We start from the raw sequence: 27,786 nt of genomic DNA, 5'->3' as shown, positions 1-27,786 counted from the left end.
TATGGTCTTTGCCACTGGATTACATTGATTCTTCTAATTTCCGATAGAATCTTGGCTTTCGTAGAATTCCGGAATATTGTGTCCGACAGTTGTTTCGATACTAATTTTTGACTTTTGACCCACGTGCAGAACTTGTCCTACCTGAAGTGTACAATTTATTTTCGTCCTATTATGGCGAAAGTATTAAGTGGGAAGGATGTTTCAGAGTAAGAATGAATTAAAATCTGCAAATATTGACAGTTATTTCACTATATGCACCTGTCATTCTTTATGATAAATGATCTAACTTTTTATGTCGGTCAAAGGCTCAATTAGTCAATACGACAATACAGCTTATGCATAGGGCTTCCAAATATCAAACATGCAGCCCCACTGGTATATAACCTAGAAGAGGGCGATCTAATATTTGAGGATGCCTCGCCTCCACTAATTTTTGAAATAAAATCAAATGTATCGCTATTTACTGCTCAGCAGTCACTTGACAAATGATGAATCTAATGAATAAACACGGGTGTCAGTAACATATACTTATAATTAAATCAACACAATGATTTGAACATTCATATTTCTACAATTGCTTTGTCTGAAAGTGACATTATTGCAACTTTACAATGAGTGAGGTTCTCAGAAACTTATATCCCAAGATCTCTCTAACTGGCCATAACACTGAAGTAGAAATATATTTTAAGATACCTCTATCTAGTTATAAATTACAGCTAGTTTAAATAGACCAATTCCAATTTCAATACAAATTAGGTAGCTAGTGAGTAATTTGAATAACTCTCTAGGTAGAAATCTGCCCTACATTATACCAAGTGTCCTATTTAACTACCACAGAACACCTGTGTGATCTTGGGGACACTACCATTTTTTAATAACTGTCAATTATGATGGTGGATGGAAAAATTATTTAGGTTATGGTCATCATAATTGACAGCTATTCAAAATTAACAAGACCGTGTCTAAAAGATCACACAGGCGTTCTGTGGTAGTTAAGTAGGACTAAATGGTATAATGTGGGGCAGATTTCTACCTAGGGAACTTTTAAATTACTCACTAGCCTACCTAAATTTGTGTTTAAATTGTAACTGGCCTCTTTCAACTAGCTGTAAATGATTTTTAATAAAATTAACACCATTGATTAAGGAGTTAACTTGTCGGTGAATTACTCCTACAACTTCATCCCCCGGTGCCACAAAGTTAAAAAATACCTGAGTATGAGAATATGCTTAACTTCAATGGTAATTCCAATCAAAGTCTATGAAATTGATGATGTCACAAACAACTAAGAACTCTCTTCGACTTAGTTATTTATCAAGTTTTGTGGTGCTGATCCCTGAGGTTAGAATTCCTATCGTAACTAAAGGTCAGAGTTTCATTGCCAAATTGTCAAACTTCTGTACAAAGTTGAGGAAGGAAATCTGAAGCAATCCTCCTTATGTAAATTCATTTTGTATAGTTTTGAAATTTTCAAAAATCTGTCTGAATTTTGTTACACATTATCCAGAAAACTTGGACTTGCCATTTGGAAATGTTGGGCTTCAGAAGTTTTTAGGGTCAGATGCAGAAATTTTCAAACAAAGGGGTGTGCCTACTTTCAGAAAATTGTGGCATCTTGTTTTACATGAATCAATAAATAATTGGATGGCTTATAAGGAACAACCTATATGTTCCAGTACAAAATGTTTATGGAAGTTATGAATTAAGATTACAATAAAGCTGATGACGATTCATCGTCTAGTAAACAAAATAATTTTAAAATATTTTAAGATAAATATAAACCAGAAAAAAAATTAGACAAAGCAAAGCTTGAATTATAGAGGCTGACAACATGGTTCATTTGATAGAAAAAACTGTCAGTTCACCCTCTTTCCCTGGTGCTTGATCACATTGTACTTAACTTACTCTCAATCATGTCAATTTTAAACATTTAAAATTAAAACAATGAGAAATTAGCACTGGCATTTATTATTGTTATTATTATTATTATTGATATTTTGTTTTATGCAAGCTAAATTAAAAGAACTTTTTATGACATTTACAAACAAAAGTATTTATGTAATGACATTTATAAATGTATACTAGAGTTTATTATTTTGATAAAGTCTTTATAACTCAGCTTAATTTTCCTGGTAATATAGCATAGTAATCTTATATAGTCATTTTTAACTGTAACTGTTAATTGTTTTCTCATTCTCATTTTTCTTAAGGGAAATAAGACAAGGTCTAAAGAAAGAAATAGAGGAACTTAAGACATTGTTTCCTGATTTTTGTCCAGGGCTAGCCATTGTACAGGTATGACTTTATTTGAGAAATTTAATGATAAATCATGCTGTTTTATGGTATGAAATATAATATCACTTTATGATTCTTCCCATGTATCGAGTTTAGTTATTGGTGGAAGTTAACTTATACACTTACTGCCGTATAGGTTAATTCCACTTCTGATGTACATGTATATGTATGCTATTAACTCAAAAAGATACTTTTATTTTATACCATGTTCAAGAATTATGAGTAATTTGCATTAAAGTTATTTTTTGTGTGATAAGACATTTGATTGGAGTTTTAAGAAAAATGTCCATTAGAAAATGACACTGGTAGCAAATTTCCTATCAAAAATAAAGTGACACATTAAACTGGCTCTATACTGATGAAATATGATAACACATATTTGGATAGCTATTATTGGCCAGATTTCTACTACATGTAACACTAGTTAGGTTTATTTTTAGGTTGGTGATAGGGAGGACTCAAATGTATATATTGGCCAGAAAGTGAAGAATGCTGCTGCCATTGGTGCTAAAGCTAGACACGTTAAACTTCCAAGATCATCAACACAGGACGAGGTTCTTATTTAAACTTATTACATGTGCATTGCACCAATGTAATTGCAAAACCACATTTTCAAATAAAAAAGTTTTTATGAATGATTTCCTAAGAATTCCTCGCTTATGCATTGTGTAATATTGACAGTGAGCCTTGACCTTCAACTTTTGGCTCAAGGTTGAATACTGTTTAGTAATTTTTTATTAACTTGATAACTTCATGTCATGCTGTAACCATTTTTTGTCTTTCAAGTTAGGCTTTTGACATTTGGCATGTTGGTAGACTAACTTGAGAAAATGCATCTCATTCTTGGGTTAACATGCTTTTACAATGAAATTAAACCTTGAGATCAAATTTTTCAACAAATTTGTTTTACAAAGTCATCTCCAGGCTGTTACTTTTCTATCTTTAAAGATAATCTGTCACATTGCAGGGTTGGTGACTTTTTATTCAGATTTAGATTTTTTTTATGTTTTGTTATATAATAAGTCATATTCAGACTAATTTTTTTGTTTAATGAATGAATTTTGATATTTAGCGTGTTGGTTACTACTTAACTAATTTTCACTACAGTATATTTATGACAGAACCCAGTAGGTGGATTCCATCTCATAGTTTATATTAAAAATTAAATTGTAAATCTTAATTTACTTCAGTGAGAAAAGCATGTTTTAATAGACAGCATTATTTTACATATAAAATGACAGCTTGTACTTTTAATTACAGGTTTTACAAGTGGTTGAAAATTTAAATTCTGATCCTACAGTACATGGAGTGATTGTACAGGTATTAAACTGTAATAAGTATCAACTTTCAAATATTAAGTCATTGTCACACCAGGTTCTCTTATCACAAATATTAAGTCAATGTCACACCAGGTTCTCTTGTCACAAATATCAAGTCAGATTCACACAAGATTTGTCTTACCACAAGTATCAAGTCAGTGTCACACCAGGTCCTTTTGTCACAAATATCAAGTTAGGTTCACACTAGGTTCTCTTGTCACAAATATCAAGTCAGTGTCACGCCAGGTTCTCTTGTCACTTATATTAATTCATTGTCACACCAGGTTCTCTTGTCTTAAATATCAAGTCCAGGTCACACCAGGTCCTTTTGTCACAAATATCAAGTCAGGTTTACACCAGGTTCTCTTGTCACTTATATTAATTCATTGTCACACCAGGTTCTCTAGTCTTAAATATCAAGTCCAGGTCACACCAGAATCTCTTATCACAAATATCAAGTCCAGGTCACACCAGGATCTCTTATTACAAATATCAAGTCAGTGTCACACCAGAGTCTCATGTCACAAATAACAAGTCAGGGTCACACCAGGTTCTCTTGTCAAAAATATCAAGTCAGTGTCACACCAGGTCCTGTTGTCACAAATATCAAGTTGGATTCACACTTAGTTCTCTTGTCACAAATATCAAGTCAGTGTTACACCAGGTTCTCTTGTCACAAATATCAAGTCAGTGTCTCGCCAGAGTCTCGTGTTACAAATAACAAGTCAGGGTCACACCAGGTTCTCTTGTCACAAATAATAAATATAGAGATATATTTTGAATGCAAATAAGTTTATCAAGGTAATAAAAAGTATTGTTCAAAAGTCAATTTATTATACTAAAGAAGATGTTTTGCTTGTATAAGAGCACATTATTTTGTTTCCATAAGTTTTATTTTGCCATAACTGAACTTTTAGGTCCAATTACTGAACTTGCTTGACATTTGAAAAAGTAAATGTATATGGTCAAATTCCTTTTTCAACATGGTTTATAGAAACACTGCACTTTAATGATAACTTTATCATAAAATTGTTCTTACTAATAGCTACCATTGGATTCTGAAAATGAGATAGACTCACATCTAGTAACAAATGCTGTGAAAGCTGAAAAAGATGTGGATGGGTAAGTGTTGGAGTAAAGTACTTATATTGAATAAAAGCAAAAGTTTGTATTTTCTAGAACCTATCTATAGAACGCTTTGATAGAGAATTATATGTTAAGGTTTATTTCTGCATGAATTTTAGTTAAATTAATATTTAAATTAATATTAAAAAGACAAGGTAAACAGTACAATCAATGATTTTTGTAGTAATTGGTTTAAATGTTACATTTGATTTTCTTAAGAAAAATATACACTTTAAAGTCTGATAATCTGTTTTGATCAATAGTTTCAGAGAAAATTCTTGATACCTACATAGTACCAAAAATAAAAACCAAATAAAGAACATTAGACATTTTCTTATACTAGCTATAAAACATGCTATCATAGGACATGTTAACATTGCATGGTCTTAGCTAAAGTCTATTTAAGTTGATATCTGGTAATTTTGTTCTCAAACATATTCTTTTTGTTAAATAATGATTTTATACATGGCTTAATTTATTTTCTAAGCAAACTTTCTGTGATGTCATGTACTTTAGCAAGTAAAAAGTAATTCTTTCTTTTTTAGAGTAGGTGTGAACTGATTTTTTGGTATCTTAAATTATGTAATACGATTACAAGTTTTTTCATCCTGAAGACATCAAGTGGAATTAATTGAAGCTACCAATAAGTAAATATATCAAGATAATCTTGCTTACCTTTGAATAAAAAAAGTTCTAATCACATGTACTTTGTATTCAATAACTTAAATAGTGATATCTCTTTTGTAACATGGGGGAAAAAAATTGCTACATTTCTGTTCTGTTGTGTTTATTATTTGTGCATAGGTTACACCAAGTCAATGCAGGGAAGCTATCCAGAGGTGATCTAGACAGCTGTATTCTTCCATGTACACCCAAAGGTTGTCTGGAACTCATCAAAAGATCAGGTATTGTTTCAAGCAATAATTTATAAAAATAGAAATCATTATCATGTCTTTGACTTAGAGAATGGAGCATTAAGTTTTACTACTGTCTGTATGTTCTTGTATATGTCTGTTCCATAATATCATAGGAACAATTTGAAGTTTGGTATGCAGTTTGCACTTAGGCATGTGTGAAAAAAAGTGCTTGGTTTCACATTTTCTTGTTTGTTATAAAATTATTGTTAAACATATAGGAATGACTTGAAATTTGACATGAAAGTAAGGGGACAGTCTGCCAATAGGTTCAGAAACTTAAGCTTTATTAATTGTTTTGTATGTGAGCTCGGTTCCACATCCACCTCATTCAGATATTCCTCTTAATTTTAGGGATTTGCAGACATCTGTTGACACTTCTTCTGGTTTTATTTACTTCATACTACTGGTATATTTTATATGAAAATTCAGTACTGTTTAAGAGATCTTATTTTCTTAGTTCCAGCAGACAATCAATTAATGTTCTAAATAATCATTTTATTTAAATGTCTTGATTCTGATGAACTAAGGGAATGGTTGAATTTGTATGCAATGAATGTTACAATGGACTCATACTACATGTACAGTTATGGCAGGTTTAAGAGACAGTTTTTACAGGTTTGTGATATGTATATTTTCAGGGGTAACAATAGCAGGATCTACAGCTGTAGTACTTGGTAGAAGTAAGATAGTAGGATCTCCAATGGCAGATCTGTTGAAATGGAACCATGCTACTGTCACAGTGTGCCATTCTAAAACACAAAATCTGCCTCAAATAGTAAGATTTTTACTTGATCTAACCTTTTCATGAATTCCTCAAGATTTTTTAAATTTTTTGTGAAGTCAGATTGACCTTTATCTTTTTGTGATTAAAGCAATTTTCTAAAGCCCATAATACTTAAAGTGTGAAACTATAGTTTTTTGTGCAATTATTGCAGCATATTATATCACCAGAGATGAAAATACTTCTATCATTGAGTATAATTGTCTGGCATAAACATCTACCAAATGGCAATTTTTTTGGGAGTGTAAAATTTGGCAATATTGAGGCAAAAAGATATATGAAGAAATAATGGAGATGTTAAATGTTGCACCAAGTACTTTATTTTTATTCACAATTTTCAGACAAACCACTATAAATGTGCCAAAATTAACACCTTTGAAGAATTACCCTTTTTGCAAAGTATGATTAATGTTTAGGTTAAAACAGCAGATATACTGGTTGTGGCCATTGGTAGACCACAGATGGTAAAGGGTGATTGGATCAAACCTGGAGCCGTAGTGATTGATTGTGGCATTAATTCTATTCCAGGTATTAGTTAATTGTATGCTGTCTGTAGGATGCTTTCAGTTTTATGATTTGCCTTAGGAATTTGGCTTTTGTATTCTGCTTTGAAGTTTTTTATGTTAGGCCTTGGTTTTTGCAGTGAGTTTTATATCTAGGTATCCAAAAGAATACAAGAAAAAAAAGTAAATGAGCAACTCAGGGTCCACTGAAAAACTGTTCACAAGGACCACATGTACCAGTAGGGTAAGCATCCTCTGCTTTTCTAGAAACCACCACCTAGTTGCACATAAAAGTCAAGTCCAAAGTAGACGAAAGATATAGTGTGCAGCAAAGTTCAAAGGAAATCATGGTTGTAAACCTAAAATTGCAATTGAAGCATATACTGATGTCACAACAATTCTATGATGATTACTATAATAGAATTAAAATAATTCATTTCATTCCATATTTTTAGGCCATTTAAGCATGGGTAGCCATAATATTTGTAATTTTAGATATGATAGTGTTGCTACATTGATGAAACATGGGACATTACAATGTTATCAAATTAATGTTCAGGGAAAGTTGAAATGGTTATTGTTATTAACTGAGATATGCATGATGTATATAAGGTCATATAACATTACTTATAAATGGCTGCTTTGTAGATAATTTAGATGGTGCTATAGGTAAGCTAGGTATATGGTAAACTGCTTTAGTTTCTAATTTAAGAAGATAATTGCAATTTTTGTCCCCCGTGACACATCACGAGGGGACATGGAAATGCCAGGTGTCCGTTCGTCCACATTTTCCGCACTTTTTATACCCCCACAACTATAAGTTGGGGGGCATATTGTTTTACACCTGTCCGTCTGTCCGTAATTCCATCCGTCCTTAATTCCGTCCGTCTGTAGTGCTGTCCATAATTCTGTCCGTCCCATAAGTTTTCCTCACTTTTTTTTAAAAATCCTTGAAGATATTGAACTGATTTTTTGTATGTGAGTCTTTCATGATTAGTTACAGATCGTATTAAAGTTTTGTTCCACTACGCTGAGTTTTACCAAAATTATGGGCCCTGGACTTAAAAAATTCCATGGAAATAACAGTTTTCCGCACTTTTTTGGTAAACCCTTGAAGATATTGTACTGATTTTTTGTATGTGAGTCTGTCGTAATTAGTTACAGAATGAGAGGAAGTTAAATTTTAATGAATTAAAGTTTTGTTCCGCTACGCTGAGTTTTACCAAAAATATGGGCCCTGGACTTTAAAAATTTCATATATTGAACTGCTTTTTGGTATGCGAGTCTGTGATGATTAGTTACAAATCTAGTATAAGTTTCATTCTTCTACGCTGAGTTTTACCAAAATAATGGGCCCTGCTTTTTAAAAATTGTATTGAAAAAATAGTTTTTCGCATTTTTTTTTTGGTTAATGCTTGAAGATATTTGACTGGTTTTTGGTATATGAGTCTGTCATGATTAGTTACAGATTGAGTTCAGTTTCGTTCAGCTATGCTGAGTTTTACTTAAAACCACATGCGGGGGCATCATTTGTGTCTCTCAGACACAATAACACATCTGACAAAGTGCTTTTTACAATTATGAGTTATGATATAGCTGTATGAAGGTTAAATGCGGGGGCATCACTTTATCTAGTTTTGTAATGCTTTTACCAAATAAGTATGTTTGTGGTATGTGGCCTTATTATGAAGAGTTACAGATTAAGTTTGACTTTGGTTACAGTTGATTGATTTTTATGGAAGTTATGGCCCTTGGACTTAGAAAATTTCAGTGAATTTAAAGTTTTCTGTACTTTTTTTTTTCGCGGGAGACATTGGAACTCTGTTCTTTTATATATACTGTAAAACCGTTTATTTTCCTCTTTCTGGATATTAATTCAATTTATTTAATTCAACTAGTACTTTGTTAATCATGTTGACTAATTTGCAAGAATTTATTTTCAAGATTTTTTCCTCACAAAATAGTAAAAAAATAAGTTTGTTTACAGTAGTAAAAGAGAACAAAATACATTCATGTGTTTGTAAGAATGCAAAGAATAAACTAGTGATGGTAACCCTGTGGCACATTTATTCTTATTATTTAATGTATTATATCAAAGAATTAACTGATATCACATAAGCTCATTTTTGTGACATTTGCCATTAAGAACTAAAAAATTATCCACATGTGAAAGATGAAATTTTATTACTCTTAGGAAATGAGATAAAAGAGTTAAAAAAGTTTTTAAGGAAGACAAATAGCTTTCAAAACATGAAAATTGACACCCATCAGATAATTCATTGTTGTATACATGTTCCACACAGCTAGAGTAGAATTTTAATTGAATGTATTTTTCTCTTTGAAGGGGTTTTATGCTGTCTCATTTTGTATTAACTGTGACAGGAGAATTTTTCGGCTTTTCCTGTTGTGTTAAACTAAATGTTTTGTAAACTTTCCACTAAAAAGCAGATAATCCATAAAATTCTGAATCATTGATCAGAGTTACAAGTAATTTGAAATAATCCATGGAACTATATTTTGTAGGAGTTTACATTTTTAACATTAGACTTTTCTTCATTGTTAATAACTTGAATTAAAAATGCTCCATATATTTATATTTATAGATGAGACAAGGAAGTCTGGGAAGAGATTGGTTGGTGATGTTGATTATGACAGTTGTAAGGAGGTTGCCTCCTGGATTACCCCAGTACCAGGAGGAGTTGGTCCTATGACTGTAGCAATGTTATTACAGAATACAGTGGAACAAGCTAAAAATTCTGCTCAAAACTCCCTGGTAATATCAGACATGAAATATTTCTGTTTTTAAATGAAATACTGTTTTTAGCTCATTTGGCCAAAGGCCATGTGAGCTATTGTCATCACTAGACGTCCATCATCGTCAACAATTTTTCAAAACTCTTCTCCTCTGAAACTACTTGACTAAATAGAACTAAACTTGGTTTGAATGTTCTTTAGGGTATTCTGCATCAAACTGATGTGGAGATTTTTGATTTGTCAAAGAACAAGATCACTGCTACTGGTAAAAAAACATAGGAGTCAGACACAAGTTTTTCTCATATATCTCCAAAACCACAAAAAAGCAAAATTCTGACGAGGGGATAAGTGTTCAGAATGATGAGATCTCTCTTTGGTGAAATTTTTGTGTAAATTCATTAAGCCATGTTGGAGTTGTTGACCTTTTTCAATGTTTTTTGGCTATTTGAATCAAACTAGGTTTGAATGTTCCTTAGGATATTCTGCATAGAACTGATGTGGGGATTTTTGATCTGTTGAAAAACATGTCCACAGTAACTAAAGTAGAACAAAGGGAATAGTCAGAAGTTTTTCTTATTTTTCTCCAAATACGTTAAGCCAATATCTTGAAAACTATAATAGAAAGAAACTTTCAGTTGCTGAAATAATCCTGATGATAAGGCCTACAAAAGTCAATGGTGATTAAAGATGTCAGATGACTCCTTGTTAGAGTAATTGCCTTTGAAAGGGGAACAGTGATGTTTTTAGCAGTTTTCAGCCAATATCTTGACCAAACTTTACAACAAACGTGATGACTTCATTCAGAATTGTCAACTTTCCTTTCATCTGTGGCAACATCCCTTCGGCACCTGCGTATGGTGTGTTCATATCAGAACTCATACATTATACCAGATCTAACAAATAGGCTTCTGGAACAGGGTTATGTTGCTACAAGATTGAAGTCATCACTACAGAAGTTTTATGGTCGTCATCATGAACTCGTGGATCGTTATGGTGTATCCATCTGCACCATGAAAACTGATTTATTCAACGGGTCATAGTTTTCCTTTCCTCATTTGTCTACCCCGGACATGACTTTTTATGAGCAACTCAGCAAGTATTTCTAGAAAAGCAGAGGATGCTTACCCTACTGGTGCACCTGGTCCGTGCTCCCAGTTTTTAATGGAGTCCTAGTTGCTCATTTGCTTTTGTTACTTTGTATGATTTTAGTTACTTTGTGTTCTTTGTTGTGTATGTCTGTTTTCCATGTCTGGTCTTTGTCCCTGGATTACATTATTTTGATTACCGCTTTAACCTTGGTTCCCTTGATTACTCTTGAAAACTATAATAGATAGAAAGAAACTTTCAATTGATGAAATGATCCTTATGATAAGTTCTACCAAAGACATCTTTGAGTCAAAATTGTCAGACTACTCTTTGAAAGTGTTATTGCCCTTGAGAGGCAAAAATTTTATCAGGTGAGCGATTCCTGTTTACTGAGGACTTTGTTTATTTTCCTTATATTGTGATTGAAGGTGGGTGTATCACTAGTGAGCCATCACTCTCAGATTTCTTGGTGTGCATTATATCATTTAGATTGAAGATTTCCATTTTTGTTTGTTTTTTGGGGGTTTTTTTTGTCAGCTGCGTAAAATCATGTCTGTGATACATTACTTCAATTTTGTCAACCTTAACTATAAAGGAAAGAAATGGAATTGAATGTATGCCAATGTCATGTCTTAAAATTGAACTTTGTCTGTTTAAAGGGACAAATATTAATATATGAAATTTCATCTTTATTTACACACATCCAATTACATTATTATCATCCAATTAAAAATATATTTCAGTCCTCTAATTGGAACCTGAAGCTTAACCCACTGAAACTTCTGACCCCAGTACCAAGGTACAGATCAAACTTATGTGTTACTGATATTATTTACCCTCTCTTTTATTAACTTGTTTGTGTAATATTATCTCATATTAATCTTTTATTAATCAAGTTTTACAACTGTAAATGAGGCACACAGTTTCAGACACATTGTTTTCAAAAATCATGTTCATGTTGGTTTGGATTATTCATATTTTTTACAGTGTTTTAGAGCATTTTTTTTAATGTTTGAAATTTTTATACATGGGTTATCAATGAGGTATGCTTTCATTCTGGTACTCATTAGCAACCAGTTTAGATGATTGGATGAGCAACATGAGCAACTATATACCTGCACTTGTTCATAGAATGTACAGAGTAAACTTTATGAACTTTCTAATTTACCATAACATTCAGTAAGAATATAGTATATAGTTTTTTTTCAAATGAATCAATATGTAATATGAATGTTGTTGTAGTGATTTAGAAATAGCTCAGGCACAGACACCAAAGAATATAGAATTAATTGCTCAGGAAGTTGGCTTGTTAAAGGAGGAAGTAGATTATTATGGAAAGAAGAAAGCCAAAGTATCCCTGAAAGTGTTGGAACGTTTACAGAATCAAAAGAATGGCAAATATGTTGTTGTTACTGGGTATATCTTCTTTTCATTATAAAATCAATCTCTTTTTCTCAACATGTTTCTCAGCTCTTGCAAATTATCCTTTAAACTTTTCACTTTTTTATATGACCCAAAGAAAGTTTTTTGAGGTTTTTGCCCTACCCCTTCTTGAAATAAGGAGCTAAAAGGGGAAAATAGGTGTTATCATAAAAATTTGATAGAAAAAGCATATTGTTGATCAAATTATTATGATTCAGTGTCAATTCGTTCCTTTTGAAATTCAGTTTTAAAATATTTTTTTTTACCAGAGTAGGCTTATTTTTTTTCACTGTTTTTGAGTTAAAGGCATACAAAATTTGGTCACCCCCAAAAAATCAACTATTATTTTTTATCTAATTTCAAAATGTTTTTTGTTGGATACTTTATAAAATCCCTGCCTGTATTTTGCAATCAGATTCCAGATATCTTACCATTTTGGAGTTATATAGGCAAAGAGGCCACACCACAAAAAATTAGCTTTTTTTATTTTTGGTTTGATTTTAAAAAATTTAATTAATTTTAAAATTTTGTGCTATGTTGTGTCTACTCCATTTTTTGTGTCCATTATGAACTGTAAGTCACAATGCTCAAGTGTGTCAAAACTAATATTGTGGGACACTTGTTCCAACTGTTCAGGGTTCAACCACTATGGTCGTATCATACTGCACTCAGAGAAGCTCTTTATAAGATATGTTTTCGTAAGGCCAACAAAAAAAAATTGTTTGGCTCTTTGGCTCTTTGTTGTTTCTTTTGGTGTGCCTCAATACCTAAGGAATGTGCTTTTTTTTCCATTTTGTGATTAACACTGTATCTACAAAATAGCAACAAAAAAGCACATTCCTCTTCATTTTTTTATGTTAAAATGGTAAAAGCACTTTCATCGCTTATTTGGGAATGTAATACAATCAAAGACTTCCTCCTTCGTCAATTATCATGCAAAATGGGAGAACCAAAAAATTAACTATAAATGGCCTAATATTACATGTTAGTTGTAAGAAATGGCAATTATTATAATCAAAACAACAGCAAAACAACCTCATTGTTTTGCTGTTAGTAGGTTATATTTAGGAAATGATGATGATCTGTTTGTAGGATCACACCAACACCTTTAGGAGAGGGTAAAAGTACAACAACAATTGGTTTAGCACAGGCACTGGGTGCACAGGCAAAGAAAAATATATTTGCTTGTGTAAGACAACCATCACAGGGACCAACATTTGGGATCAAAGGTATTTCTTATTGGATTAAATCATTTATATTTACTTAATTACTGTGAAAGTACTGTTATTGGTAGGAATCTAATTTTCATGGTTTTCATGGGTAGGCCCAACTTGAAAATTTGGTTTCCAACAAAAAGGAGATTCCCATTGATTTGTTTATTGAAAATCTCAAAACCATGAATACAAGAATCCATGAAAATTGATATTCACAAATTACAGTGCTTTCTCAGTGCTGTATTTTGGTGTGTATAGTATGCATTTATGTATTGTGCACAGTGCTATTATGGAGGTCAAAACATGTGAAAAAAAGGTTTTTTAGATTAAGGTTGCAGTAAAATTTTGTAAGACAAAAAAAATCAATATTTTGCACTTGATCGGTCAATTTATTTACATTGATGCAGTATTTCCTATGAAAATGTGAAGGAAAGAAAATTCTATGCAGACTTAAACATCATGTAAACATCAGTAGCTACATAAATTGGATAATTTTAATTTAGAAGCATGATAAAATTGACACAGGATGTATGAAATGGCTTATAAAACAAAATTGAAAGTTAGGAAAATCGGACATTTCTGGTTTTGGTTGTAACTCAAATTTCACAATTTTTCATTTAAAAACATACTTCTAAGAAAGAAAATTGTAAGAAACAATCAAAATAAGTATCAGAATAATCATTTTCAGCTGTAAAAGTATTCTATAAGGAGGGTTTGACAATAAAAAGGAATTAGTTACATATTAATTTCTAACCATGCTTTATAAGAAGGAAATATTGTACAACATTTGTTTGAAACATGTTATTAAGTCATTTGAACATGATTTGAAGAAAATATCACTAAAAATTAATACTTAAAGATGTATTTGATGATTAGATAAAATTTCTTTCAGTAACATTTCACTTCCGGTTTGTTTGTTTATATTACACAATGTCTTTTCATGTACTAAAATCTTTAATTTCATGGCCAGTTCTTATGTATTGATGTATAATATGCACCCCCATATTCTGGAAATAATTTCTATGTATAAATGTGTGCATAATACACACCAAAATACGGTACATGAGTGACAAGTTTCTCATACTGTATATACTTGTGTACAAGTCAGATTTTTGGGAGTAAATTTTGAGTTTCTAAGAGGGGTTCCGATGTTTAAGGGAGATCTTGGCTGTGGGTTAAAAATTCTAGTTGGAGCAAGTGGGAGAATCAAGGTATTGAACTGAAAATGACACCTACCTTTAACAGTCAGATCGGCGCCGTACTTGTGTATTATAAAAGTCCACCTATATGCCACATTTGTTACTGTTGTGTATGCTTATAAAGTGATGAAATAAATGAATATTTGCAGTTTTATTTTTTATTATGCCTTACAACTAAATTATCTTGAATAAAATTTGTATTTCCTGTATAGCTTCTTGTGTTTGTTATTTTCACTTGCATGTCACATGGTTGTTGAATATATCCTAATACCAAAAAGCTGGCATGAAACATGACTAAGCGATGTACTGTAGTTTACAAGTAATATTAGTAATGCTAAGAAATAATTAAAATTTAATTTTAAATTGTAATAAAAAGACGTGAACATTATCATTATTGGTAATTTCATATCAATATAACAATAATAGGTATGTTGTTTATGTCAAGGAGAACTGTCTCGATGGACTTGATTGAAAAAAAAAACAATGAAAGATGATTACAGTGTGAAAAGATGTGATAACATTAATGAGCAATCAATCCTTTAACCACATTAATGGATAATTAATTTATTAAAATCCTTTTGATCTCAATAGGCATCCAAGTTTCCGTTAAAAAATGTTTTTCACAGTTCTTAGTTTTTACTTATTCTAATATGGTCATTAGTTGTATAATCAAATTAAGGTAAAATGGCGGTCACGCTTGCTTGGGTCACCGGTAAACACTGAATGATGACAACTCAAATGGCCTGTTATATTTATCATGTAATTTCAAATATGTACAGAGCAATTTGATTTAAAAAAAAAAAAACATACACATGTTTATGTTGATCAGATACAATGTACGCCCTGGATGTAAAACCATCCGCAGCGCCAAAAAAACCAACAACAAACACATGTTCGTTCTTCACAGATTGTTGTACCTGTAAAAATTCAGTCCGACTTATAAGCAGGTCAGTGCTAGATTCCAGAATTTTTGGGCCGAGAAGGGGGTTATATGCGGATGGACTTGTACGCGAGTATATACGGTAATTAGGGTTATTGATTTTGTGTAGTATTTACAGCAAGTTGGAATCATTATTGACAGCTATTCAGAGTTAAAGACAGTCTCAGAGCAGATTTCTACCTAGAAAGCAATTTAAATTACTCAGTAGCCTACCTAGATTTGTTTCGAAATTGGGACTGGTCCATCGTGTTGCAAGGGGACATGACAATTGTCTGTCCACATTTTCCACACTTTTTTTTTTGTAATGCTCCTTCCAAATAAGTTTGCTTTCGGTATGTAACTTTATTATGAAAAGTTACAGATTAAGATTGACTTCGGTTATGGTTGAATGATTTTTACAGAAGTTACGCCCCTTGGACTTAGAAAATTTCAGTGAATTTAAAGTTTTTCGCACTTTTGTTAGTAATAGTTTTACCACTTGATATTATCTTTTGTATGTAGTCTAACTATGAGAAGTTACAGATTAAATTTGACTTTGGGTTTGTTTGAATGATTTTTACAGAAGTTACGGCCCTTGAACTTAGAAAATTTCAGTGAATTTAAAGTTTTCCACACTTCTTTTTGTAATGCTTTTATCAATTGATTTTATCTTTTGTATGTATTGTAACATTACATTGACACTGATAAAGAAGGCAATATGTTGGTTGAAATTTATCTTTTTATGCGGAGGACATTGGAACGCTGTTCTTTTATTTGTTCCGTACTTTATGATTTTATACAATTAAAATTAATGTTGACTTTTAATGCTCAGCCAGTCAATTTCCTTAAAGCTTTTTTAGTCCTTATTTGACAAAACCTTTGCTCATTTCTTCATATAAGATGTTGTTTTATTATGGCTTGCATTAATAAGGAAGTTAATATTTGTTGTTAGGTGGAGCCGCAGGTGGAGGATATTCACAAGTCATCCCAATGGAGGAATTCAATCTCCATTTGACAGGAGATATACATGCCATCACAGCAGCCAATAATCTATTAGCAGCTCAGATTGAGGCTCGTATGTTTCACGAGAGTACACAGAGTGATGAGGCACTGTACAAAAGATTGGTACCAGATGTCAAGGGCAAAAGAGCATTCTCTAAAATACAGGTTGCTAGACTCAAGGTTTGTTAAAAATTTATCAACTTTTAATAAAAGGGAAATCTTAAAATGTACACAGAAAAAATGTTTGAAATAACTAACATTATTCTTTTGTTTAACAGTTATGACCTAATCAATCACTTTACCATTGGATCATGCAAAGAATTACATGCCTTATACAGCAAGTACTGTCATTATACAAATGATTGTGGACTGAATTCAGTGACTTATTTTTATGGGGGTTTTAAAACTGTTCAGTCCCCAAAAATGCAGAAATTTTTGCATGCATTTAATGGTTCTTATGATTCTAATACTTACATGCTTTATTGAAATTAAAAATTTTGTGACCTTCTTAATGGTGAAACCAAAAAATGGAAATTTTAATTACTTAATCCCTCTTTTCATCAAAAAAACTTAATCAAGACATATAGGAATCAACCCAAGGCCTCAGATATAGTTACAAATGCCAGTCATTGACAGAAAAAAAAAATTTCTTTGGCCATACAAAAAAAATGCCTAGATTCTCAGGCCATTTTAAAAAAAAATGATGCAGGAAGGAGGCTTTTTTTTTTATTAGAAGCAAGTTTTTTTTTCAAGAAATCTCATCGAATTGAACAATTCTGTAAAAGTACAGGATCTTGAGAAGTTAAATAAAATACTCTATGACATTAAAACTTTACTGGAATATGAAATGTGGCAAGAAATAAGAGCCATCCCTCTGCCATTAGACATACTTTCGTTTTTAATGATTAATGTTAAATAACAGCTTCATTTGCATCATATTTTTTGCCTTTTTGTCAAGCACGCAGACAAATCTGTTAACTAATTAATAGTCAATTCCGGACTTGATATGAAAATTTCTGTAATAAAAATTGCAGATGTGGGAGAGTTTTTAGGGATGCGGTGGTGCCAGAGAATATTTTTTTTAGTCTTAACAGTCATTACTGATCTTGGACATAAAAAATATGTTGTCCTTTTTCAAAATTAGACATTTGGTCAAATTGTCAAAGGTTTATTCTGTCTAAAATTTCTGTCAAAAAAGTTTTGACATTTTGCCAATTATCAGATGTACAGTCACCTGTGCATTTACCTGTTCAAGGGACTTATTGAGTTATTTAATTAGTTCACACCATGAAAAGTTCATATGGTTTTGCTTGCACATGTTTGTTTATTCAAAAAGATCAAAAGATGGATTTTTTAGTTCACCTGGCCATAGGCCAAAGGCCAGTTGAGCTATTGCCATCATTTGGCATCCGTCGTCATCGTTGACAATTTTTTAAAACTCTTCCCCTCTGACACCACTCAACCAATTGGAACCAAACTTGGTATGAATGTTCCTTGGGGTATCCTGCATAGAACTGTTGTGGGGATTTTCGATCCGTTGAAAAACATGGCCACCGTTGCTAAAAATAAGCATAGGGGTCAGACAGTAATTTTTCGCATATATCTCCAAAATCATTAGGTTTAGCCAATTTTGACATAAGTAAAAGTGTTCAGCATGATGAGATCTATCTGTGGTCAAATTTTCATTTTAATCTGTTAAGCCATGTTGGAGTTATTGCCCTTTTTCGACATGTTATTTCTTTCAAAAATCTTCTCCTCTGACACCACTTGACCAATTGGAATCAAATTTGATATGAATGTTTCTTGGGGTATCCTGCATAGAATTGATGTGGGGTTTCTGATCCATTGAAAAACATGGCAGTCGTTACTAAAAATAGAACATAGGGGTCAGACAGTAATTTTTCGCATATATCTCCAAAACCATAAGGTTCAGCATAATTATTTCAATTGCCGAAATGATTCTTCAAAAGTCTTCTGGGATCAAAGTTGTCAGGCGACTTCTTGTAAGAGTTATTGCCCTTGAAAGATTAAAAATGCATTTTTTTAGCCAATATCTTGAAAACTCTAATAGATAGAAAGAAACTTTCAATCACTGAAATGATTCTTAAGATAGTCCTACTAAAGTCTTGTTGAGTCAAAATTGTTGGACAACTCCTTGTTAAATTTATTGCTCTTGAAAGACAAACTTTAACAAGGTGAGCGATTCAGGCTTCTAGGAGCCTCTAGTTTCTATTCAAGATTGCTAATGACAAACAAAACAACATTGTCAAAGGAAAATATATTAGGGAATAAACTTTGTTTATCAGGAGGCATAGTAGATTTTAGATATTAGGCAAGTCTCCTTAGCTTAAACTAAAATAAGAATGAACCTAATTTCTATAAACACAATAATCACATACTCCTCTACAAGAGTGTATAAAATATAGAAAGTTCTGAACAGGGCAACAGTGATGCATCTACATATTTTCTTGTTGAGTGTGAATGTTTTATTCTTATGTGTAATACAATGTACTAAACTATTTTCAGAAACTTGGTATTGATAAAACAGATCCAAACAGTTTGACAGCAGAGGAAGTGAAATCATTTGTTCGACTTGATATAGATCCTTCTACAATCACATGGCAAAGAGGTGAGTTTAAAACTTAGTTTAATAGAAACAATGCTTATCATGTTGTAGTTGCTGCTCTTCCATCAAGCATACTCTCGGGATTTCCAAAATAGAACATTTTTTCGGTTTTGCTAAAAACAGTCATCACAATTTTTCATTCATAAATTCTTTTTCCCTTTTGGCAAAATTGAAGATAGTGATGAAATTTAGTCCTGCATTTTCACTTGTAAATTGATCCCATTTACATCAGTCAAAGCAGTAAAAAGAAAGTTTAAAAAGTAGGGAAGGAAAACACCATGCCATATACTTCCTGAGTATATCAGGCAGACACAATATTTTTACCCATTTCATTGCTTATCAATTTATCTGATAATTGTTACACATTACTAGGAGATAAATGTCTCTTTGAAAGATGTTATGCCTGCTCAAAGCAAACTTTAATTATTTCCTTTTAAAGTGATGGACACAAATGATCGATTCTTGAGGAAGATAACTGTTGGCCAAGGTCCCCTTGAGAAAGGTCACACTAGAGAGGTATAAATATTCTCTGTGTTGTTAAGATACTTGCTAACCTTACAGAAAAATTAAATAGATTAAAAAGTTTAATGTTAACATAACTGAGTATTGTTTATGGTATACCTTTAATTCTATAGAATCATTTCAAGTTTTGGGGAATGATAAATTGTCAAATGTTAAATTAAAACGAGATTTTTACATTTCATCATTATTTTCAGTGTCAGTTTGATATAGCAGTTTCTAGTGAGATAATGGCTATTTTGGCTCTGACTACTGGACTACAGGATATGAGAGAGAGGCTGGGTAGAATGGTGGTAGCCAGTAGTAAGGAGGGTGTTCCCGTTACTGCTGATGATTTGGTTAGTAGATTTATATTGAGTGTTAATGATAGAAATTCTCACATAGGTTTTATTTGATCTTCTCCATTATTTCATTAAATCATTTGAACAAATTTATAAGCCAAATCAAATATGGATACAGATTATTCATCCACTCCAACTCTGATGACAAACCAGATTTTTTGTCTGGTCCCTAGAAATTGAATTACTCGAACAATTTGTTATCTCAAACAAAATCAGAACCACTCGAGATGACTCTGTTGTTGTAAATCATCAGTACCAGCCTTAAAACTATAACATTTGACATATTTTTAATTCTGTAGTAAGTATTTTCTGTCTAATATGTTTCATTATCACCTTCCATTTAGAAACTGCCTTTGTTCAATACTTGAATTAAAAGAACAACTATATTTCTTGTTTGATTAATTTAAAAGATATTATAATGCATAAAAAATCGCAATTGATAGTTCTCCTTTCATTAACTTGGTGCTGCCTAAGATATTGACAGAAAAATTCTGTCCCAGCCACATGATAATAGTTCTCTGATTTTGTTTAAGTTGAACTGTGGACATGTTTATTTTTTTCCGTTAAATGAAATGTTAAATTTGTCTCCAGTGTCAGAGGTCAACTTTCAGATAAGGTATAGCCTACTGTAACTCTTATGTAAATTACAGATTTGAAAATGATTGAACTAAATAAACAACTTGTAATCTATAAAATGGCCACTAAATAAAGTGATAATGTTCCTTTTTTAGGGTGTCAGTGGTGCATTGACAGTTTTGATGAAAGATGCTATCAGACCAAATCTTATGCAGACTCTTGAGGTATTAATTATGATTTAAGGAAGTAAAACCTTACTCTTTAATCAACTGATATTCTTGTGATCATATTCAGTAATAAATGTTAAGGCTTTTATGTATTTTTATTTGATATTACAGGTGTTCAGCAATATTTATGAATCTTATACTATCACAATATGTGAGTGACTTACAGAATATCAAGTGCAATTTATAAAACAAATAAAAGTCAATGATAGCTGCTCAGTGCCAGTATATCTTAATTTCATTACATTCAGGGTACACCAGTGTTTGTTCATGCAGGACCTTTTGCCAATATTGCTCATGGTAATTCATCAATTATTGCCGACAAAATAGGATTGAAACTGGTTGGAGAAGATGGATTTGTAGGTAAGTATTCAACTCAGAAATATTTACTACCTTTATTTCACAGTAGATTTAAACATATGTTAAAGTGGGGTAAGGATGTAATATAGAATCATTGATGTCTGTTTTGTTTTCAAGTAGTATCAATATTGTCAATTATTTTCCTCATTTAGCTCTTCAGATTAGTTTAAATTGAATTTGCGATGAACTTTGTTTACTTTTTTCTCTGGTATTTTTTTATTAATTTTTTTCTATACAAAATGCTTTATCAAATTTTTTTTTTTATTAACAGTAACTGAGGCAGGGTTTGGTGCAGACATTGGTATGGAAAAATTCTTCAATATTAAATGTAGGTATTCCAACCTAATCCCCAATGCTGTGGTCCTTGTTGCTACTATACGAGCCTTAAAAATGCATGGAGGAGGACCAACAGTTACTGCTGGGGTACCATTACCAAGGGAATATACTGAAGAGGTTACTAATATTCATTCTATTTCTAGCACTTTTGTGGACTTTCTATCATCTGCCCATTTATCCCTTTCATTGATAATACTTTTCTCATAAGTATCTTTTTAATTTTCTTAAACCTCTGACCATGTTCCAACAAATCTTTGTAGGAATGATGTTCTATAGAAAGCTTTGGAAACAGCACATTTTCAAAAAGAATTTTACTTGGGAGCTATTTAAATCAATTTTTAGCCTTCCTAGATTTGTATACCACTCATGTTCAAGATATAGAAATGTTCTGTTGCTCATTGTGAGCTTTATTATAAATTATGTTTTTCCGGTAACATCTCCTTCAAAATTAGAGTCGGTAGGTAGGTTGTTTTTTTTGTTTTTTCTTCTTTTTTTTTTTTTTTTGAAAGATTTGTAGGACATCGAAACCTACCGGTTTTGCTGCCTTTATTATGACATTGCTGTAAAATGTATTTTCATGTACAATTTGCAAGTACTGTCTCCATCAGATTAATTAAAATGCTGCAGCATTGCTGCCTTCTATGAATTTTGAACCTCTGCATCGGAGAGCAAAGAGAATCTAGTAAAAAATCAAAGATGCAAAAGCTGAAAATCCATATTTTGTTTTTTTTTTTTTTTTTCTTTTTGACACCATAAAAAAATTAGGGTCAGAAGGGTTACTGGAACACAGAATTTTGTTTTAGGCCTTAGCAAAGTTATAAAGTGATATACATGTAGGAACATTATGTTTCATCAAAAACTACACATGAGCACTCACTCACTCATGGGGGTAGGATGTTATCCTTCCCACTGCCTTTGTTAAACTAATGTTTAAATGTGTAGATGTGTTTTCTTGCATTTAGACCTGGTTTTCTTGCATTTAGACCTGGTTATACCTGGATCGTCATATTGACATTTTTTTATAATTAACTTACAAAATGCTTTATTTTGAAGATCTAAACAGTAAGTAACTTTTCTTTTCAGACAGTATAGCTTCAATCATCAGGAAAAAAATTAGCAATAATGAACAGAAAAGTTATTTATATACACAAACTGTGAAAATAGAGAATCTATTGTGTTTTTACTTGATGGTTTCATTTGAAAACATGATTTTATTGTAGAATTTGGAGCTTTTAGAAAAAGGATGTAGTAACTTGAGAAAGCAGATTGAAAATGCCAATAAATTTGGAGTACCTGTAGTGGTGGCTGTTAATTCATTTGTGTAAGTACTTATCCATACCATGAAGTATATCAGAATTTTGGAGTAATAAGTCAATTATGATACCCCATGTAACATTTAAGGAAGACTCTAAATTCATTGTCTTACTGCAAGACAGCTATACTTGCATGACACCACATACATACATTCTTTAAGTGGATATAACAAATTCAACTGAATTACATTGGCAAATGTGATGATGTTATGCTGTGGAGTTAAATGACTTATAATCCATATTTTTTCCTCTCAACTTTAGAACTGATACAGATGCTGAGTTGTCATTTGTCCAGAAGTTTGCTAGGGATAATGGTGCTTTTGATGCTGTTAAATGTAGTCATTGGGCTCAGGGAAGCTTGGGAGCAGCTGACTTGGCTAAAGCGGTGGATGAAGCAACACAACAGAAGAGTAACTTCAAATTTTTATATGATGTTGAGGTATGCAATTCAGGGAACTAGATGGTGTATGTCAAAAATCTGAAGTAAATTTCTAAAACAGTTACATTGTAGGAGATTATTTATATGAATGATAGACTCACAGTTATTTGAAGTCATGTATACATGAATAACATTAAGACCTCAAACACCCTCTCTTCAGTTTATTTTAAGCAGCATTTTTTTTTATTAAAGATACAAATGACATTGATGAAACAAAAGTGTTCTGAAAACATAGAATTGTTGTTATAGGAATTGAGTTCTCATTTGTAGAAATCAATAGAAGATAAGATTGAGACCATTACTAAAGAAATTTATGGTGCAGATGGTATTGAAATCTTACCAGCAGCTCAGAAACAGATTGATAGATATAAGAAACAGGTAATGGGAAAAGTCTTGAAGAGTGGGAAATATTTAACTCATGACACTTCAAACTGAAAGCTCTGAAACATGTAAGAAGTCTCATTTTATTCCATTGACAGAGAATCTCTTCCTTTCAATTGTTTCAATTATAAAGCATTTCAAGAATGTTAAAATCAAACTAAACTAGTTATTACTTTATTTGTATTAATTTAGTCAATTTGATGTTACACAGATCTCTACTGTTAATCCTTTTTAAATAAAAAAAGAAAATGAAAGTAGAATACTATCTAAATGTGAAGATGAAACAAATATTTTCTGTATAATTATTTTTGGAAAATTTGAATGGTAGTGACATATAATTGTATTTTCTAGGGTTTCAATGATTTTCCTATATGTATGGCGAAGACTCACCTTTCTCTTTCCCATGATGCAACACTGAAAGGTGAACCAAAGGGTTTTACAGTACCCATCAGAGAAGTTCGAGCAAGCATTGGTGCAGGATTTATCTTCCCATTATTGGGGACAGTAAGTAATCAGAAGAATTGTTTTGGAACTTTTAAATACTTGTAGGTATATTAGGTTACAAACCACTAATTCAGATTCCCATTACTCTCTATGTTGATTTGCTCATTTTCAGAGGATCCTCAGTAGTTTACCTTAAGTTTAACCTAACCAAAACCATATATCACCTGAAACATACACATGTACTGCTATTTCACTCAAAATTTCACAAGGGGTTTACGACCTTGCAGTGCAACACAGACACTCGGAACTCATCTACCCTAAAAGTAGCCTGGGGAATTCCAAAAATTCTTTATTAAGACAATCTTTATTTATAGTTCCACCAAATTAGTTTATTTGAGTTTGAGGCAGCATACTTTGGGCTCAAAATTATCAGAATAAATTTCCTTTTGAAAAAAGTTTATCCATTTAAAAATATTGTCAACTTTTTTTTATAATGGCATGCAGGTTACAGACCACCAATTCAACCAATGAGCATTTGGAACGTATGCAAAAATAGTCCTACGCAGAAATTACCTCTGTTCCTCATAGTGCTGTGAAAAAAGTTCTCATCTCATTTAAAAAATTTAAACAGTTTCTGAAAGGAAAAACATTTCTGTACATTTTATAGGTGCATTTTGCTTCTTGTGATGTGAAGCCTAATCTCCATAATGATTTCTAAATATACCCCTATCTTGTGAAAACACTGGGATTTCCCATGCTATTTATAGACACCACTTCTGGTTACCAGTACTGCACTGCAAGTCTGTTAACCCCACATGCCATTCTGAGGATTGTGAGTTGACATATGTAGAATCATGCTGATATATAGTCCTCTGCAGGTTAAAGTTAAGGTAAAGTCCAGAGAAGCCATTGAATATTGTGAAATTAGCATAGAAGCCTATGGGAAGTGGAATTAATGGTTTCTAGCCTTAAGGGACTACTTTATATCTTGGTGTAGGACTTTTTTTGTGATGTTCCAAATTGATGATTCAATTGGTGGTCTGTAACCTATTATACACTTTTAGAGAAGGCAACTGTATCTTGGCATATATTTGAAAAATTTTGAAAGTTCATGTTAAAATAGTTGAAGTTATTGAAGTTGTCTTTGATGAATGGAACTCCGCACTAGTTTCTCTGTAGGTATAATACTTTGACATGAAAAAAATGTGATGATTTCTTTTATTTACAATTACATTTAAATATAGTCCTATGTCCTCTTTCCAAAAGTTTAAGAACAACAACTTCTCATTTAACACTCTGGTGTATTATCCAAGCTTTTCTTGATAAGTCACTCACTATCATTGATTGAATTCTAAGACAACAACTTCTCATTTAACACTCTGGTGTATTATCCAAGCTTTTCTTGATTAGTCACTCACTATCATTGATTGAATTCTAAGACTTGAAATCAATATTCTATATATTTATAATTGCAGATGTCAACAATGCCTGGATTACCCACAAGGCCATGCTTCTATGACATAGATATTGATCCTGACACAGAGGAAATAGTTGGACTATCATAAATACAGACAAAATGGAACTGGATGTGACGATGTCCATTTATATTGTACTTAACTATTATATTTGGTTCAGGGTTGTGATGATAACAGGAGAAATCAAATATGTGAAGTGTTCCATTTCATGGTTTTTTTGTACTTTTATAATGTTGATGAAACCATAAGCATTGTTTCCCATCACTTGGATTTTGTGATCAGCTTAGAATCCTACAATTTTCTGCAACTTTTCCATGTTTCCATTCTGTGAAACTGTAAACATTGCCAATGTCCAATGATGATTTTACATCAAATCACCCAAATTTTGAAATAACTCATGAAAACTCCATTTAATCATTGTTTAACTACATTTATTTCACATTATTTTACCCTGCTGTAACAAATGGCGAACTAGAGATAAACCAGTGATAAAATAGAGTTGCTGTGATTTGTTTAAGTTTTTAAAAAAGTACTGGTTTCTTCATATCTTTTAAAAGATGCAGCCTATTTCTTGTTCATTATGGAGTAAAATTTGATTGTTATGTCAGTAAAATTGGATACAACTTATTTATAACCTAGGAAATGAGCTTGTCATATGTCTGTGATGTTGGTCATATGTATGTCAAAGTTTTACTACAACTGTGGTCTAAAGAGCTTTGAAATATATCACATTAGAATGTCAGTTTGGAAAGTCTACAAAATATCACATCTCACCCTTCTGAGCTTACTGTGATATTTTCTTCTAGGCTTCAAAACTTCAGTTAATCTGTATACATTTGTAGTTATGCTAATATGTTGACAATCAGTTTATAATTGACATTCCACCCAGAGCAGTTATTATGTCACGGTTATCAAAAGAATTATTTCTATGCTTCAGTGAAATTATAAAGTCAAGTCTGTTATGTGTGTCTTAAGATGACCTTCATGATATTGTTTTATTTTTAATTGTTGTTGTACTGTTTTGTTTTTTGTTGTTTTTTGTTTTTCATGCATTAAACTTCATACCTTATTGTTTATTTGATGAATTATATTAAATAATCCAAATGACAAACTATCATATTAAAGGTATAATAAGCAGTTATCTAATGATCTGTAAAAAGTGGAATAGTAACCATATATGTCATCTATTTCAGCTGGTTACAGTACGGTGTATTTGAATTGTCATTGAAGGTCTAGTGTTACTTTGAAGCTTTATAGTGAGCAACTTAGGTTAACACTTTGTTTCTGTTGTGGTTTTTTGAGTGCCATATTTTTATTATAACTTAATGAAGGAGTTAAGCATAATGAGGTATTTAATGTATAACTATATATTTAAATGTAAGCATGTGGATAACTTGAAGGAAAAAGGTGCTATATTGTTGATTACCATCAAAATTATTATATTAATTAGAATAAATATTCAAGTGGATTTTTTCCTTTTGATATAACCTTCCCTTACAGATGTGTCACAGTATACCATTGTCTATCCTAATTATGTACCAAAATGGTCAAAAACTATGAAAAAATTAGGTTTCATCCTGGAGTTTATGAATTCAGGACCAACAGTGGACCAAAGACAAACATTTTTTTCTAGTACTTTATTGTTCCTTTTTAAATTTGGACCTTTTGGAATGGGATTAAGACAATTTAAAAACAAGAGGCTGTAGCAAGTCTTACTCAACTGGAAATAATACTGTACACGTTAATTTTTTGTACATGTAGTTGCATATTAAATCATTACAAACAACCTGATTTCACCATCAAAATTTATGATGATCATGAGGTCACTATGTTTAAGAATATAAGGTTCGGAGGAATAGATCTTTATAAGTTGGACAATCCGAAATAATAAAATAGAAGAAAAAGTCAGTTGTATGTGCTATTCCTCTCATTTCTGTTTTAGTTATGTTAGTCTACTCTTAGTTCAATTTTACTAGAGTTATAGGCGCCAAAATATGTTTCCCTATAGGGTTTCATTGGCAACTTTTGAGCTTCAAGGAAGTTAAAAGAAAAATAATAGCTCTGTTCCAGAGTTGTTCTTTAAAAAATCAACCAATCAGAACCTTCAATAGCCTCTAGCAACTATCTTGTTCAATCAGGTGGGACCAAAGTGGATTATCTTTAGACATTCAAGTTAAGTTTGATTTAAATCTATCAAGTAGTTTCATGGGAGTTGG

General features: G+C 31.9%; 1 protein-coding gene across 1 annotated transcript; it reads left to right on the top strand.

Annotated features, from left to right (window-relative positions):
* The first annotated feature begins 57 nt into the window (after positions 1 to 57).
* On the top strand, positions 58 to 27,038 carry LOC148624177 (C-1-tetrahydrofolate synthase, cytoplasmic-like). The gene is made up of 24 exons (XM_088566746.1): positions 58 to 206; positions 2,211 to 2,295; positions 2,736 to 2,849; positions 3,556 to 3,615; positions 4,660 to 4,736; positions 5,544 to 5,644; positions 6,295 to 6,431; positions 6,854 to 6,965; positions 9,544 to 9,713; positions 11,524 to 11,579; positions 12,023 to 12,196; positions 13,295 to 13,431; positions 16,487 to 16,716; positions 19,063 to 19,165; positions 19,602 to 19,678; positions 19,879 to 20,019; positions 20,754 to 20,822; positions 21,074 to 21,185; positions 21,454 to 21,635; positions 22,739 to 22,839; positions 23,093 to 23,270; positions 23,541 to 23,648; positions 24,003 to 24,155; positions 25,571 to 27,038. Exons 1-24 carry the CDS (start codon positions 172 to 174, stop codon positions 25,658 to 25,660), a joined length of 2,802 nt encoding a protein of 933 aa, XP_088422872.1. The 5' UTR covers positions 58 to 171; the 3' UTR covers positions 25,661 to 27,038.
* Positions 27,039 to 27,786: the final 748 nt, after the last annotated feature.

The sequence above is a fragment of the Perna viridis genome, chromosome 2 (assembly GCF_037379345.1).
Source record: "Perna viridis isolate PV_CMFRI_1.1 ecotype Kerala chromosome 2, ASM3737934v1, whole genome shotgun sequence".
Lineage (NCBI taxonomy): Eukaryota > Metazoa > Mollusca > Bivalvia > Mytilida > Mytilidae > Perna > Perna viridis.
This window is presented reverse-complemented; position numbering and strand designations above follow the sequence as displayed.